The sequence below is a fragment of the Electrona antarctica genome (assembly GCF_951216825.1).
Source record: "Electrona antarctica genome assembly, chromosome: 2".
NCBI classification, from domain to species: Eukaryota; Metazoa; Chordata; class Actinopteri; order Myctophiformes; family Myctophidae; genus Electrona; species Electrona antarctica.
Window position 1 is genome coordinate 22,873,764 of NC_136807.1, and position 17,594 is coordinate 22,891,357.

The 17,594-nt window shown below is 42.1% G+C and overlaps 1 protein-coding gene across 1 annotated transcript; it reads right to left on the reverse strand.

Annotated features, from left to right (window-relative positions):
* Nucleotides 1-991: 991 nt before the first annotated feature.
* On the reverse strand, nt 992-17,073 carry ptpn1 (protein tyrosine phosphatase non-receptor type 1). Its single transcript, XM_079495957.1, has 9 exons — nt 16,766-17,073; nt 14,407-14,497; nt 12,282-12,382; nt 10,966-11,064; nt 9,862-9,999; nt 9,198-9,407; nt 5,713-5,874; nt 4,928-5,181; nt 992-4,755 (listed from the first exon to the last, which is right to left on the reverse strand). Exons 1-9 carry the CDS (start codon nt 16,820-16,822, stop codon nt 4,446-4,448), a joined length of 1,422 nt encoding a protein of 473 aa, XP_079352083.1. The 5' UTR covers nt 16,823-17,073; the 3' UTR covers nt 992-4,445.
* Nucleotides 17,074-17,594: the final 521 nt, after the last annotated feature.

Genomic DNA, 17,594 nt, shown 5'->3' on the forward strand with positions numbered 1-17,594 from the left:
AGGTCAGTATACATTTCCTTCCCACACACTTTTGTTTCTCTACCTTTGGTTTCTAGTTTTTTACCTTTTTAACTAGTTTATTTTTCTAATAAAATTGTTTTTATTTTTTCTGTTCTGTAAAGCGACCCAACCCTCCTCCGACTTTGAAAAGCGCTATATATTGTATTCATCAAGGCCCGGTTCTAGGGGGGGGGGCAGGGGTGGGCATAGCCCACCCAAACGTGCGTCCTGCCCACCCAATGTAGGTTTGACACCCCACCCGTGCTGGCGGAGTCGCCCCCCCTTACAATTCTGTCTGCCCACCTGAGTGGGGCTGGCTAAATCCGGCCTTTGCATCAATCATGGTCCAGTCACTGTCTGCAGGGAACCCAGAAGGTTATCACGTTTTTAAAAATGTAACCTTACATGAAATCAATTATGAAACCAATTTATATGTATCATGAAATTATTAATTTAATATACTTATGACAATGAATTTCTGTATTTGAGCTATTTTAGTATTTTTAAATTTTGCATTTAATGACAGCATTCAACTGTCATCAGGGTTGTGTAAATAGATTTCTTTACAAATATTTTCTATGCTGGATTCATGTTAATGTGTATTTTCAGACATTTAAACCACTTAAACCTTCAATACGTCATAAACTTTACTGTTGGGCCTGCTTTTTACCCTCTCCACTGAAAATAGCCAATCTACAAGCTGACAATGTGTCGCACTGCGATTGTAGATCAGCCATTTTCAGCTATAATGTTCCACCCCAGACCAGGGATGCAGGACCCCCTCTAAAACAAGATGATACATCTCAAGGGGCTATCCATGGGGCTATCCTCTAAAGGAAATACAATTTCAATATGTGTTCAAATGGTTAATAATAAAATAGAGCCCCCCCTGTAGTAACTCTGAGGACCCTCTGTAGAAGACCCCTGGGATAAGAGATTAAAAGTTAAAAAATGTTCATACATAAAGAATAAAAAAAACAGAACAAATCTGCAGTAGGCTTTTGTTTTATTTAAAAAAAAAAGGAAAACAATGACGGATGAAAATTTAAAAAAATACATGGTTTGTTTGTGTTTTTTCAAGTTCAGTATAGAAAAACCTGAAGCAACGAATCATGGCTGCCGTGGGGCCCTGCAAAGCAGGAAAAAGAAAGAAACAAAAAACCTGATATGAAAAAATATATGTGTGTCCGTGGAGAAGACATTATGGATACATTCTATAAGTCCTGTCAATCATTCTATAAGTCATGTCAATCATTCAGAGTCATGAACATAAACTGAACATTCTCCAATCAATCTCTTTACAGCAGTGGTTCTCAAACCCTTTCATGTCGAGGACCCCCAAACTGATATGCATTTGGTAGCATAGCTACCAAATGCAAATGCCGACAATAGCAGATGTACAAGCTTGCAGGTTAAAATGATTGTGATGCTACATTAGCTAACACTTTGGCTACTCAAAAATAGCAGACATACAAGCTCATAGTGCTTGTAGATCTACTATTTTTTGAAAAATCATGACAATTTGTGCAAATCTTTACACACACACACACACACACACACACACACACACACACACACACACACACACACACACACACACACACACACACACACACACACACACACACACACACACACACACACACACACACACACACACACACACACACACACACACACACACACACACACACACACACACACACACACACACACACACACACACACACACACACACACACACACACACACACACACACACACGGTCCCTGGCACAAAATGGGGGTACACGCTCAAATACATATCAGTTTGGGGCTCCTTGACATGAAAGGCTTGAGAAGTGATGCCTTATGTTTTCCATTCGAAACAGCCCAGAAAGACCAGGAGGCACCAGATTAACATTTCACATTTTGACTTATAAGTGTCATTACATCAGCTTGAATATGTCTCACTGAAGCAGATACAATTCAAGCATCAGCAGAAAAATCTCCCCACAAATTAAGGAACAGGATTTTTCTTGTGCACGCATGAGCATGCAAAATCCTACACACTCAGCCAGCGAGTCCACAAAGCATAGATCCTAACTAGGTTCCACATCCTTTAGGATTTTAACCATTTCGGTTGCCCAAAAGGATCCTTACATGTCTGTAACTGAGTGTACAAATGGAACCAAAAGGACCCTTACATGTCTAACTCTGAGTGTACAAATGGAACCAAATGGACCCTTACAGGTCTGTAACTATGAGATCGTACAAATGGAACCGAATGGATCCTTACAGGTCTGTAACTATGAGAGTGTACAAATGGAACCAAATGGGTTAATTTGGTTCCATTTGTACACTCAGGTGTTATGGTTGTCCTTTGAATAAAAGTTTGAGAACCACCTGCATTGTAATTGTATAGCGGTTAGCGGATCACATAACCAGCTCTGACAGTGTGATAAAACCCAGTTACAAATCGCTGATGGAACCGATTCCCGTTCCTCAATGTTGGACCTGGATCCGGGATCCCAACCCAGCCAAAGCATGGATCCCAAACCTCTGCATGCATCCCAGATCCACCCCCCACCCCCCCTCCTCCGGTTTCTGTGTTTTTGCTCCAGCTTGACATATCTGTACAACTAAATCATTTGGTATCTCTTTTAGGCCTGGGCAACATTATCGCTGTCGGGCAGAAACCGCCTATCTCCATCTTTGAACTTTTTGTGTTTTCGTAATTAATGTCCTATACATTCTTAATTCTTGTCATACTATTTTAGATTTTGTTTTGCGTTTGTGGATTTGATAAATGAAAAATATCAAAAAGAGCTTGAGACAAAATAATAACTACATTGGATCTATTTGAACACAGGATATTATTATTATTATTAGTAACCGTTTTGGACATACAGTACAAGGTTTCCACCCGACAGCGATAATTATATACATATATCGTGATACGATACTAGAGTTGGTAATACCGTGACATCACATGACATGACCTAAGTGTTGTATTTTCCTGGTTTTAAATGACGTAAGCCCTACTTTTAAGAAAACGGATACGCCCACAATATCATATAATAGTCACAATATCAACTTTGAGGTATTTAGTAAAAAATATGATGTTATTGTGTTATTATTATTATTGATTATATTTTGTCCATATGACCCAGCCCTAATGTGTTATTAATTATGTGTTCGTCAAAGTCCAGCCTCTTTAGACCAGTGGTTCTCAAAGTGGGGTCCGTCCTGGGGGGACAGCCCCCCCCCCCCCCTCCAATGGGGGGGGGGGGGGGGGGAGTCCCTAGCAAAAGTAGATACAGCGTCACAATCATTTTAACCACTTTATCCATTTTTATGTTGGCTATTAAAAAAATAGCAAATGTACAAGCTTGCATCGCCGCACTGCAAGTATGTACATCTGCTATTTTGGATCTGCTGGTATTTCTTTTTTTAACCTTGAAATTATTAAGAAACTTTCTCTTCTGGGGGGTCAGGAAAGAGTCTGAGAACCACTGCTTTTTAGACTGTAACGGGGCGAGGGGTTGAAGTGGAAGTGAAATGGAAGAACACTTCTGCGTTTTACATTTGGTACTGGTAACACACACACACACACACACACACACACACACACACACACACACACACACACACACACACACACACACACACACACACACACACACACACACACACACACACACACACACACACACACACACACACACACACACACACACACACACACACACACACACACACACACACACACACACACACACACACACACACGGGGGGGGGGGGGTCATGTGACACCTGAAAACAGTGACGTCCTGAGCATCCAAAGTGAAGGTTTTTGAAGGGTTTAAGACGAGGTGGCGAGGAGGGCGGGACACACCGACGACCCCCCCGACACTGCATCGCTAATTAACCACTTAAACCCTAAGTAAGATGTCCGGGGTCCCCCAGGGCTCTCTACCAGACCCTCTAGTATTTCCCTAAGTCTACACAAAATCTCGAAAATTGCCCCGTCTTACAAGCTCACAAGATGTGTTTTGCTTGTAGATGGGCTATAGAGCATAGCTGTATACTGGCTCTATCCATTCAGCCCATTTCCCTAAATATTTAGGCCTAAATGAATTATTTTGAGTTTGGAACCAAGCGATCCAGGCTCCACCTGGACAAACATTTGAAAACCGCACACCACGGCAAAGTTACAAGTTGTAACTTGAAAAAAAAAGAAAGAATGGGCTTTCTATTTGTGGAACCAGGGCCGGTAAACAAAATGGCCACCACTGCTATGCTCTATTTTCGCCTCTAGGGACGCTAGGGTTCAAGTGGTTAAAAAAAAAAAAAGATAAAAGAGGTGACCGCTCTAAAGTCCAAACAATCCACTGGGGCTGCAGTATAAAAGACCCGGTAGTGGAAGCGGAGTAGAGGAAGCGGAGTGGGCTCTGAGGACAGACATCAGTGGAAACAGACTCGGTAGCAGACGTAGGCGCCGAAGGCCAGCGCCGTGCCGACGCACACGTTGGCCAGCAGGGGGCTCCAGGACTCTTCTTCTGCTTGTTTTTCTGTCCCGTGCGGCACTGCCGGCTGCTGCTGCTGCTGGGGTTTGGAGGTCTGTTGTTCTTCGCAGACCGCCGGACATTCACGCTGATCGGAGGAGGAGGGGGGAACGGCGGGAGGGGCTTCAGTGAGAGGGGGAGGGGCTTCGGCAGGAGGAGGCGGGGCTTCAGCGACAGTCCTCCTTCGCAGCTCCGGCTGTGGCGAGGAACTGTTAACGATATGATAAGATACAGATGGATAACTGAATAACTGAACACATAATCTATGAATGACTATCACAATATAGTGCTTTAACCTTTAAAAAAAAGAAAAAGAAAAGAAAGAAAAATAAATCACACAAAAACATTTTTTGAAGTATGAAGAAAATGGCTGACACTGACCCGAGACATTGGACATGGTCGTTCTGTTGGATGATGGGGTGTTGCGGGAAGAAGGAGGTGGTCTCTGGGACGATGTGGTGGTGTGGTGGGGAGAAGGAGGTGGTCTCTGGGACGATGTGGTGGTGTGGTGGGGAGAAGGAGGTGGTCTCTGTTTCAGGCTGTCCGTTGTGAGGCTCTGTGGGTCGAGGAGGAGGAGGAGGAGGAGAGAACTGTGGAGGAAGATCTTCCTCGTTGGACAGCTCCTTCCATTCCTCCTGAACAAACAAACACACAACGTTTGATACAGATGCTTATGGAGATAATGATGAACGAAGGACCGACATACACAAATATTTATCCCACCTTCTAAATCCTAGTGTGTGGTGTGTTAATTTCTTCGATTGATAAATAAAACAATAAGCAATTATGACAAATTATAACAAATATATTGACAATTTCGTCAACAATAAAAAAATCTTAGGGAGGGACCAGTGGAGAAGAGATCCAAGTCGTTTTATGCTTGGTTGCACACATGCGTCCCGCTCTGAAAATAGCTAATCTAGAGCTTGTAGACTATTGTAGGCTATATTTATGACAAGTGTGAATTATGCATTACAACTGTAGATTTAGTCAAGTATAATCTTATAATATTTAGTAAACTAAAACAGTTTTCAGACGACTAAAATATGACTAAAACTAAATGGAATTTCATACATTCAAAAGACTGTACGACTAAAAAGCGACATAAAAATTTGCTGTCAAAATGAACAGCGGCGTACACGACAAACGCGCAACCACAAACTTGCCTTCAGGGTGTGGTCTCCGTTGATGAGCCGCGCCCCCTCGATGACGGCTAGGTAGGAGAAGCGCAGCTGGTCAGCGGTCTGGATCAGACCCATGCGATGGCATCGCATCTCCAGCAGGACGTCGCGGATACGCACCGAGGACGGGTCCTGTCGGATGGACATCTGCACGCCACACGCACACAACACAAGGGATGGAAGTTTGATTTTTCACTGCCGCCACTTTATTTGTACATACAGTAGTTGCTTGTAATGGGCTCTATCCACGCAGAATAACTCTTCCTACTTCCGGACCGCTTCCCTACTTCCTTCAGGTGTTACCGATGATACTAATTAAGGCTCTGTTCCATTTATAATAATAATAACCTTCATTTATAAAGCACTTTTTAAAACAATGTGCTTTCCGATACAGAATAAAATGCAGTGCAGTAGAATAAAACAATAAAAAAATGTAACACAAGTAAACAGGTGAAAACTAAATAAAACTCAATTCAAGTAAAAGCCATCGTGAACAGGTGGGTTCACGCCTAGATTACGGGCTACACCTTTGATGTTATTGGACAGGTTGCCAAGCTGTGACTGGAAGGCGGGATGGAATTTGGGGGGCCAAAGAGGAGGATTTCAGATTTTGAATCATTTAGCTGGAGGAAGTTCTGGGATACTTGTTCGACAATGTTCGACAGACAAGCTAGGATATATCTGTGCTGCCAGGTTTGAGGGGGATATAGAGCTGAGAATCATCTGCATAACAGTGAAAGTTTATTTTATGTTTTCTTATAATATGGCCAAGTGGGAGCATGTAGATTGAAAATAGTAATGGGCCTAGGATTGATCCTTGGGGGATTTTGCATCGCCAATCGCCACCGAAAAGCTCCTATCAGTGAGATAGGAGCGCAGCCAGTTAAGGGCTGTGTCCCTGATCCCTACCCATTCTGACAAACGGTCAATTAAAATGGAGTAATACACAGTGTCAAACGCCAAGCTAAGATCTAAAAGTATTCAAATCGAACAATACCCGGAATCAGCAGTGCATAGAAGGTCATTTGTGACCTTTAAAAGAGTTATTTCCGTGCTGTGACCGGCACGGAACCCAGATTGAAAATCCTCAAAAACATTATTAAAATTCATGAATGAAATAAGCTGATTTGAAACTATTTTTTCAAATGGATACAAAAGAAAGATTCGATATTGGTCTAAAATTATCTAAAACTGAGGGGTCCAATGTTGGCTTCTTTAGGAGGGGTTTTACAAGAGCAGCCTTAAAACTAGAGGGTAAAATACCAGTGGATAAAGAGCAATTAGCGATGGTTAAAACAAGTTTTGGTCATCTGAAAACTGGCACAAGAGCAGCACCCTGGCTCTGTTTGACTAGAATGGAACATAGCCTTTCCTCGGGAACACCTGTGAAGGAAGTAGGTGTACATGTTTGCATTTGTTGATGACATGAATTAATGTGTTAATAATAATATTCTAAAGCCTGGATCCAGTCCCTGAAGCTACGCCCATTAAAAAATAAAATAATCAAGATGAGCGTCAGGCTAAATATTATTTGCTATGTTCTTTGTTATGAATACATAGGACCACAATGGAAACAGGTCACCAGGACCTTTTTGTGTTGTGCTTTTAGCATACATGTTACTGTACCACGTGCCGTTAACATTTCGGACGAATAAAGTATTGAATCAATCCATCAAAAGCTGGATGTTACAACCACGTAGAAGCCAGTCACACACGTTGTGAGCTTGTAGTTATTTCCAGTATTGTTCATACAAGGAAGTACAGTATACTTTTGTCTTGGATAAGTCAACGCTTTAAGTTGGTACCCCTGGAATTTAATTAAATCTGCAATATACTATGTGCTAACCGGGATTAAAACACATACTGCTCAGCGTCAGTTGGAACCAGTAAATAGACCTTGCCCAGCTATTTGTGGCTTCAGAGCCCTTTTCAAGGGAACACCGTAACTCCCATAATTCTGAACTAACACTATCCCAAACCCTAACCCAACACTCATAGGAAGCCACAGGTGATTTTTAACCCGCAGCACGGGTGAGTATTAACCGGCCACGCAAGTCTGACTAACGGGATGTCTGACTAATGGTAGGGGGAATCATTTTGCAGACCGATCAACGACTTCCGGTTTTGAATGTTGTGCAATAGACACACACTGTGGTGTGTCGCTCACCAATATCAAACAAATAATGTTCTCGGCAGTCAACAGATGGGTTTGAAGTTTTCCGTTTTGGGCAGTTCAACTGTTAAAACCCACACAAGCGCTGCCATTTCCAATGCATTTACAATGCATGTTTATGTTTAGACACTGGGATTTGACTTCCATGTAATACCACTTGTCAACCAGTAGGTGTCGTACCAGACACAGGATGTAAATGTCTTGGTAGAAGAGCAGGGAGACCTAGACTAGCTCTGGTCCATAGTGTTAGTCCACTAGCTCTGGTCCATAGTGTTAGACCACTAGCTCTGGTCCATAGTGTTAGACCACTAGCTCTGGTCCATAGTGTTAACACCACTAGCTCTGGTCCATAGTGTTAACACCACTAGCTCTGGTCCATAGTGTTAACACCACTAGCTCTGGTCCATAGTGTTAACACCACTAGCTCTGGTCCATAGTGTTAACACCACTAGCTCTGGTCCATAGTGTTAACACCACTAGCTCTGGTCCATAGTGTTAGACCACTAGCTCTGGTCCATAGCATTGGAAGGACGTCTGCTTCCTTAATGCTATGGTACTTTCAACTTCCTGCGCACGCAACACTTTCGCTACTCACCAATACAAAGACAGTTTTGTGGACCTAAGTGAACGCACTCTGATCCCCACTACACATATAAAATGCACTTTTTGGCCAGAAAAGAAAATATTTCACCAGAAGGAAAAATCTGGTCAATAGGATTTTTCTATTGACAAGATCTGAAAAAGTATTTTCAGATTATTAAAGAGTGTAAAGTATTAACATGGAATCTCCTGTTACTGAACAAACACTCACGCAATGATTACTATCACAATATCACTCTAGCAATGATTACTATCACAATATCACTCTAGCAATGATTACTATCACAATATCACTCTAGCAATGATTACTATCACAATATAGAGCTATTTAACACACACACTCTAGCAATGATTACTATCACAATATCACTCTAGCAATGATTACTATCACAATATCACTCTAGCAATGATTACTATCACAATATAGAGCTATTTAACACTGTTACTGAACAAACACTCTAGCAATGATTACTATCGCAATATACGGTAGTGATTTAACCTTTTAACAAAAAACGTTGCATGTAGATCCCCCCCCCCCCCTTCTCTCTCTCTCTGAAGTCCCTGGCACAAAATACTTTTCAGAAGATGGGGGTCTGCAGCCAAATACATGTTATTTTGGGTGGTCTTTGACATGACAAATATAAAAAAAAAAGAAAGAAAAAGGAAATCGACTGGAGATGCAGTGACGAGTACCGACCAGCAGGAGGCAGGTGTCCACCAGACAGAAGGTCCCGGAGCGTCCGATGCCGGCGCTGCAGTGCACCACCACGGGACCCCGGTCCGACCGTAGACACCCTGACTCTCTGACCCGCACCAGGAAGTTGAGGAAGGAGGCGGGGGAGTCCGGGACGCCGAAGTCAGGCCAGGTGGTGTAGTGGAAATGTAAGATCTCCCGCCTTTCTTCTGTCTGCAGGGGAGAGAGGCAGAAGGTTGGAGAGACATTTAGCAGCCATAGGGCCACAGAGCCACATTTTTTTTGGGGGGGGGGGGGGTCAAATCCCTGTAAATCATCATATCAGTTTATCCATCTATCTATCTTCTCCTTTTTTGACCAACAGTAAACACCATTTCCATCAACACCGTGTCAGCTAACAGCACTGATGGCAAACGGTGTTCAGGATGGTCTAAATTTCTCTAAAAATGCTGCTGCTGCCCACCCAATCAGAAAAGATAAATGGTAATACCGACATTGATATTTGGCTAAAAATAAATATTCCCCATAACTTTTGATTGGGTGGGCAGGACACACGTTTGGGTGGGCTCTACCTTGTTGGGTCCAGGGTCCCTGGAACAACATAAATCGTATTGGGGGGTCCCTGGCATGAAGACATTGGCCAGCCAGTGGGCTAGGAGAAGCTTACAGAGAGGTTTTGCAGTTCCAGCTGGCGGACGGTGTAGTAGGACTTGACGTCCTCAGACAGGAGGGTCAGCTTGAAGTTGGTGTCCTCAAAGATGGCGTCCCCCTCCTCCCTGTGTGGCCAGTACTGAGCACACTTCACCTACAAAAACACATTTGTGCCGTCTGTCATTAATGTCCTGTTACTTTTCAGGATTCAAATTCAAAAGTACAGTAGCAAAGTAAAGCTCAAAAAGCGATTTGCTATACTATTGATGCTTGTGTGGCGCTGTAGTATGATCAAGTAAGGGCACTAATTTGCATAAAGAAAAGTTCAAATAGGTTAGGTTTCTGCCTGAAAGCAATGATATATGGCATGATAATTACATACATTTTGCTTTTCTTAGGTTTCTTTACCTTTTGTGCATGTGTGTAATCCTTTACAAGTGTATTAGTTGTTGAATTCGGAAAAGCCCTACAAATGTCTATCGTCTCTGTCGGGTGGAAACCTCATGTCCAAAACTGTTACTTTTCAGGATTCAAATTCAAAAGTAGCAGATCTTGTGTGTGACTTGTGTGATGCTGTGGTATGATCAAGTAGGCCATTCATTTATGAAAAAAACAAAAAATAAAATATGGAGAAGAGGTTTCTGCCTGACAGCGACGATATATTCAGTACTGAGCACACTTCACTAGGCCTTTCACAATTATATTACATAATCGCGTTTGAGATCATCGCAATTATATTGCATATTCGTCATACTTGTTTCCGCGTTGAAAAATGTTACAAATACATTTTCAAATGTTTTCCATGTTATTAGTCATAATCTGCTCCTTTGACTAGAGCCGATCTACAATGTCGCTTTGTGAGCTTGTAGATCAGCTATTTTGTAGTTTTCAAATAATTATAGTGGAGTAAAAGTACAATATTTGCCTTTGAGATGTAGTGGAGTAGATTATTAAAAGTTGGAAAACATAACTCAAACTGCAAACACATTTACAAGTCACTGGATTTCTGACCTGCACAGGTATATAATGTTGGTGGGTCAGACTACACAGCACTGTGCTACAATGTGCAATAAAAATTGCAAGTTTAGTCTTTTTTATGTGACCATAATGTGTTGCTTACAGATCCTTTCTCCACCACACGGTTCAGCATTACCACGCCCACGGTCCTCTGCTCCCACACCATCTCCCAGAAGTGACCGCACGTGTTGGGAAGAGGGCCCTGATGGGACAGAAAACATAGGAAGTGACGTTAAAGGTCATTCAGTAAGATGGACCATCCCACTTGGAGGCACTAGAGGCGAATTGGGACACAAAGCCTACAAATGGTCTCAAATTTGGTCTGACGACTGCCGGGGTCTGACGGCAGACCTTGTGAGCAATGTTATTGTACTGGTTTATGTTTTCCTGATTTGTCTCTCTGGGAGAAAAAAAGAAGGGAAAAAAAGCATTTTAGTACGAAAATCTTGGGACGATTGTGTGGCTGGTGGCGATTGGGTCCAATATTTAGTTCAGTGACCATGGGACTAAAGCATGGTTCAGAAGCTGTGTTCACGTTCACTATTCCATTGGAAATAATGGACTAATGCTTCAGGGCCTCCTAAAAAAGCGGCCACCTACACCTACTTCACAGTTAAAGGAAGTAAACCAGAGATGGCATGTCTTTCTTTTTCTTTTTTGACTTGGGTGACATTAGTACACACAGGAAGTGCCATTAGTACACAGAGGAAGGAACCATTTAGTACACAAGCCATGTATACATTCTGGGGAAAAAGGAACTGAAACATTCTATAAACTAGAAATGCTGCTGCATACCAGATCTTTGCAGAACGTAAATAAACCCCTCCCCATCACTCCCAGCTCATAGCAAAGCTGCTCCCACCCTCGACAACTATTAAATGCGGGAAAGCATCTGTCATTTTAGATTTTTAGCCCATTAAGACCTGAGACAAGATTCTACAAAATGTTTTCTAAATTCTGACAGTTTTCTGAAAACCTTATCAGTGCTGCTCAAACCTTTTCATGTCAAGGACCCCCAGAATTATCTGTATTTGGATGCAGATCCCCATCTGAAAATATTTTGTTCCAGGGACCTGAACTAAATATATGGCAACATATATGGACAACATATAGACCTTTTTACAACACAACACTTAATGATGTGTTGTGTAAGCTTCTAGATCAACTATTTTGTAAATTCAAATATATATTAAATGTGTCAGTGATTTCTTCGTATATTACATTATTTGTCATATCTGCCCTGGGCAATTTGCGATTATGAAACCTAACAGGCAAACAGAAATACAAATTGTAACGTTCCAATGTTCAATGCAAAACAAAATAAAAACAATGCAATTGAATCATTCATCAAAATGATTTGTGTGACAATTAATCGTCAACTTAAATTTGTAATGCCTTAAGGCCTGAGCATCACGGTACCTGAGTGAGGATGTACTTCCTCTCCGCCTCCTCCACCGTGATGAGGCTGGCGTTGATGTAGTCGTTCATACCCAGCTGCAGGCGGATTCTGCTGTGGTCAACTGCAAGCAAAACACAACAGAATGCTAGCACAGGGGTCTCTAACCAGGACCCATTTGTGGGTCACAGACCCATTTTTATGGGTCACGAAAAACAAAGGAAGAAATAAGTATTTCAAATGACTTTATCCGCCCCATTGTGATATATATTTGTATTTTATAACGTTTAAAACAAACAAATATACACATCTAAGAAATTCCACATAAAAAAATAATAATAATGAAGAGGTAGTGAAAATAGCCGGTTTGGGAACCACTGGCCTATGGGGTCCTCAGAGTTACTACCGGTGAATCTTTGTTTGATAGGAACATTTTGTTTGTCATTTAAACAAACAATAGCCGCAATTTCCCATTGACAGCCCATACAGAAAAGTCCTATCTGATTGTATTAAACAATGTCAAACTCACCAACATTGCAGCTGTATGAAAAGCTTGAATTATCCTCTTTCTATCTGCAAAGTGTTTGTTTCATAAAAATCCACCCGTAGACATGAGCTGTTATGAGCTACTTCCTGTCCTTGGAGGTGATTATTTTTTTCTTAAATTTTGGAGTTTGGAAACGCTCATTTTCAGTAAAGCAACCTCCTGCATTATGTGCAAATTCAAAACAGGCGGTACTCACTGCCGTCGAGTGATATCCAACGAGCACTTCCAAACTCACTTAGAATTTTTTTTTTCTTGACAGTAGCTCATAACATATCTACGGTGGATTTTTATGAAACAAAACACTTTGCAGCTGTACGAAAAGCTTCTTTCTATCTGCAAAGGTGAGTTTGATGTGGTTTAATACAATCAGATGGGACTTTTCTGTTTGGATGTATGGGCTGTCAATGGGAAGTTGCAACTAGTTACCACCCTGCTATTAACTTAATGGCAAGATGGCAAAACAAAACTACAAAATTAACACTACTATCTCAATCCTCTCAACGGTCAACATACTCCGATGTGTATGATGAGCTTTGAGCTAGCTTGGAGCTTTGACAGCATCTTATCAAGTTACAGTACATGGAAGAAAAAGGTTACACTGAAACCAACATCAGCAGTGCCATCCTGGTCAGCGATTCTCAGCTCGTTTTATTTCAATGACCCCAGCTTGACATGCATGATGAGGCCACATATGCCCATTTCATACCCTTTGTAGTCTTAAAATCTTTAATTTTATAAAAGTTATGAAATAACTTACCAAGAATTGTCTTCACCAATGTGTTTGTAAAGGTGTCTACTAACATATCCCACATTGGTTTATATTCAACCACCCTAGGGGAATTTTTGACAGCTGCTGAAAGTTGGGGTACCATACAACCATTATAATGTAATGTAATGAGGTTGTAAGGTTTTCAAGGTTTGCAATGTTTAGTGTTTTGTCCTGTCCATGTTAGGTGTATGTCATTTGTTTTGTTTTACTGTTTACATGTACAATAATGTTGTGACATGTATCTGTGTTGGGAGCCCCTCGAAAACGAGATGGTACATCTCAAGGGGTCTTTTCCTAATAAAGAACATTCCAAGCAAGCAGCCATAGCCGTCATCACAAATGTGATGAGGTCAGCTCATTTGGGCACATTTGGGCAAGTGTCTAGGGCCGTTTTTCGTGCAAAACTAATGCTTGGAATGGATTCAGAATGATGAAACCCCCCTAGTTTGACACGTCACATGCTATTAAAGCAGAATGAAATTTAGAACATTTTGCCATATGTTGACAACTTTCAGCAGCTGTCAAAAATTCCCCTAGGGGATATGTTAGTAGACACCTTTACAAACAAACACATTGGTGAAGAAAATTCTTGGTAAGAAATGTATTCCCAGATTTGACATTATACTGATAATATTCCCTGACTAAATCGGATGGTCCCCGGGTTCGGGTTAGTGTCGAAGTGTCCTTGAGCAAGACAATGACCCACACTGACCCATAGTGTCTACAAAGGCTTTTCAGATGGGTGGGGGGTTCACGGCCAAGTACATATCGATTCAGGGGTCCTTCACGTGAAAATGTTTGAGAACATCTGAAATTTACCATTTTTACTTACATGGGCTGACATCTCTGTAACGATTCCGACTTTTGTTCTCAGGCAACTTGGCGAGTTTGCACGGCAGTTCACTTGACTGCTGACGAATTTCCTGTGTGAAAAGATAAAACGAAATGCTATTAAAACCTGTGATCGTTTGTTCCTCTGGTTGGAATGTACTCTAGCATCCCTATTCAGAGGATAACTTTAGCTGAAATTGGCAGATCTACTGTAGATCTGCTATTTTCTGCAAATAGGTTGTATATAGGCAAAAATGACCAGACCAAGTACAGAGCCCAATGGTCAAGTTTCCTTTGACGGTTTAAATGGCTACATCTCTGAAAATACACATTAACATGAGCCACCACATGAAGCCATCTCTATGAAATCTATTAAAAAAGCTTAATCTGCAACACGTTAATATACAATATGTAGTGTTGTTTGTTTGTTTTTTATATATTAAAAAATCACACCCGTGTGAACTGAGTGGTGTAAGGTTTTATATAGCATGATCAGCTGTGGTCTGACGTAATGTCTGACGTAATGAAATCACACAAAATATGTTAAGTAAAAAAAGCTATCATTTTTGAGTGGTGTAAACCACTCCTACAACTGGCTTTTGTGTGCATAAAAAAATGACCATGGTTGCTATGTTCAAAATAATTTCTGACGTAATGAAATCACACCCGGGTGAACTGGATGACCGTAGCAACCGTGGTCATTTTCTCTGCGCAAAAACAGCCAGTTGTGAAATCACATCCAGGTGTGATACATACATTTATCAAAAATGTTTGAACATAGCAACCATGGTCATTTTTTTATGCACACAAAAGCCAGTTGTAGGAGTGGTTTACACCACTCAAAAATAACATTTTTTAAAATATATTTTTGAAACATTTAAAAACAAATCTTGTATGGGTGTCCCTGAATCACTGGTATAAAGAATACATTTCAGATGGGGGTCCATGACATTAAATAAGCATTGGTAAAGTACAGCAGGGGTCTTCAACAGGGCGCCCAGGACCCCTAGGTCCAGGGGTGAAGGGGTCCCTTTAAGAGTTAATACAGGGGGGCTACCAAATCTCTGTGATCATGGGATAAAATATTTTTGCATCAACCCTTGAACCCATGTCACATAGCAACCCTATTCTGGGGACAACTTTAGCCGAAAATAGCAGATCTACAAGCTCACTATTTTTGGTGTATACGGAAACAAGAGCAGAGCAAGTACAGAGCTAGCTCCTTTCGGAACCCTACGTTAAAGTTTCTGACATTTTGATGACTTTATGTAGGGTTCCTTCTCACCGGATTCAAGCGACATGGGATGCCATCTGATTTCCCCTGACTTAGCCCTGTGCTGCGGTGTGGGTGTCACGCTGACATATTCCAAACGAAGCATATGAACGCTATAGGAGACAACGAACCATCTGACCCCCCCCGCGAACGGCTCAGAAGCCGTTAAGTATTTTTAATGTTTGTACGACCGTTTTGCCAGCTCTGAAATTCTCTCTTGTTGACATCCCATTGTACCGCCTCTCGGCATCTCGGTTGGCTAGCAGCGCCTCCCTACGCGCCTCGTAGGCGCAGCTAGCCAACCGAGATGTCAACAAGGAGGGACCGAAGAGAGAATTTCAGAGCTGGCAAAACGGTCGTACAAACATTAAAAATACTTAACGGCTTCTGAGCCGTTCGCGGGGGGGGTCAGATGGTTCGTTGTCTCCTATAGCGTTCATATGCTTCGTTTGGAATATGTCAGCGTGACACCCACACCGCAGCACAGGGCTAAGTCAGGGGAAATCAGATGGCATCCCATGTCGCTTGAGGCCGGTGAGACCGGACCCTACGTGGTAGGTCCAAAGGAGCTCAACCCGGGGGGTCCGGAGACGGGCTAGTACAGAGCCAAAGGTCAAGTTTACTTTGACGGTCTAACTGGATACATGTCTGAAAATACACATTAACATGAATTCAACACAATGCTACACATTGATACAATGTGATAGTGCTGCCAAACAAGTCTATGAAGCCATCTATGAATTCATTTGAAATCTATGAAAAAAGTTGAATCTGCAAATAGTGTGTAGTGGGGGTCCCTGCTTCATCTCTCTCTCTGCTAAGGGGTCCTTGGCCTGACAAACGTTGAAGACCAGAGCCCTGTATAACAGCATATACGGGACACCGAACATCAATCATGTAGGAACAGTAGGATGGCTCTGAAGTAATAGAGGAACTAAACACAGTCACACAACACAACACTGGTGATCATTCACGTCGTGTCTTCATTTGGACCGCGGCTGCTCTCATCACAACCAGTTAATTAGCTAATTGATTAACCCCTTCATGTACCGATCAGAAGAACCAACCGAACCCCATTAACGGATACCTGGTACACGGCGCTCCAACTGCCGGGCTCATCGATTTCCCGAAACTCGGCTTCCATCGCGGTCCCGGTCCGGGTCCGTCCGGGACGCTTCGATCACACAGCGGTTCTTATGATCAAAGGGGTCGGCGCCAAACCGACACCAGCCTGGTCCACGAGGCGGATGTTTTTATTTAGTTTTTGTTTTAACTAAACCTTACATACATCAGATACATTGTGACTGTGTTGTCTTAACAGGCCTGCTGCTGCTGGCTGCTGCTCCTTACCGGAAACATACTACGGCCTGTGTGCCTCAAGGATGCACGCGTGACGTAGATGGAAGACCGCAAAAGAGAAGCTGAAATGCTTTGGACTGGTTAACTGGACTTTGGACCTTAAAGAAAAAAGGAAAAACATGGTTTATTTGTCTATTTATTCAGTTATTATTACAATGTCAATATGGACAATACTGTGTGTGTGTGTGTGTGTGTGTGTGTGTGTGTGTGTGTGTGTGTGTGTGTGTGTGTGTGTGTGTGTGTGTGTGCGTGCGTGTGCGTGTGTGTAGGTTATTTTATTTATTTATTTAATGAATTAATACATTAATGATAATAAATTGATGAATTGATGAATTAATTTCAATTTGAAAATGCTTGGTTGTCTGCTATTTTGTGACGTCACAGGAGCATCCTTGGTGTACATTACTTAACTTGACCGGAAACACGCCATAGACTCCTCCTACACGTTTTTATCACGACCGTCCTTGGGGGGCGGATAAAAATGTATACTCGGCGACGGTGGTACGGTACGACGGTGTCCCTCACACCGTACAACAGTTGTTCCCAAACTTTTTCAA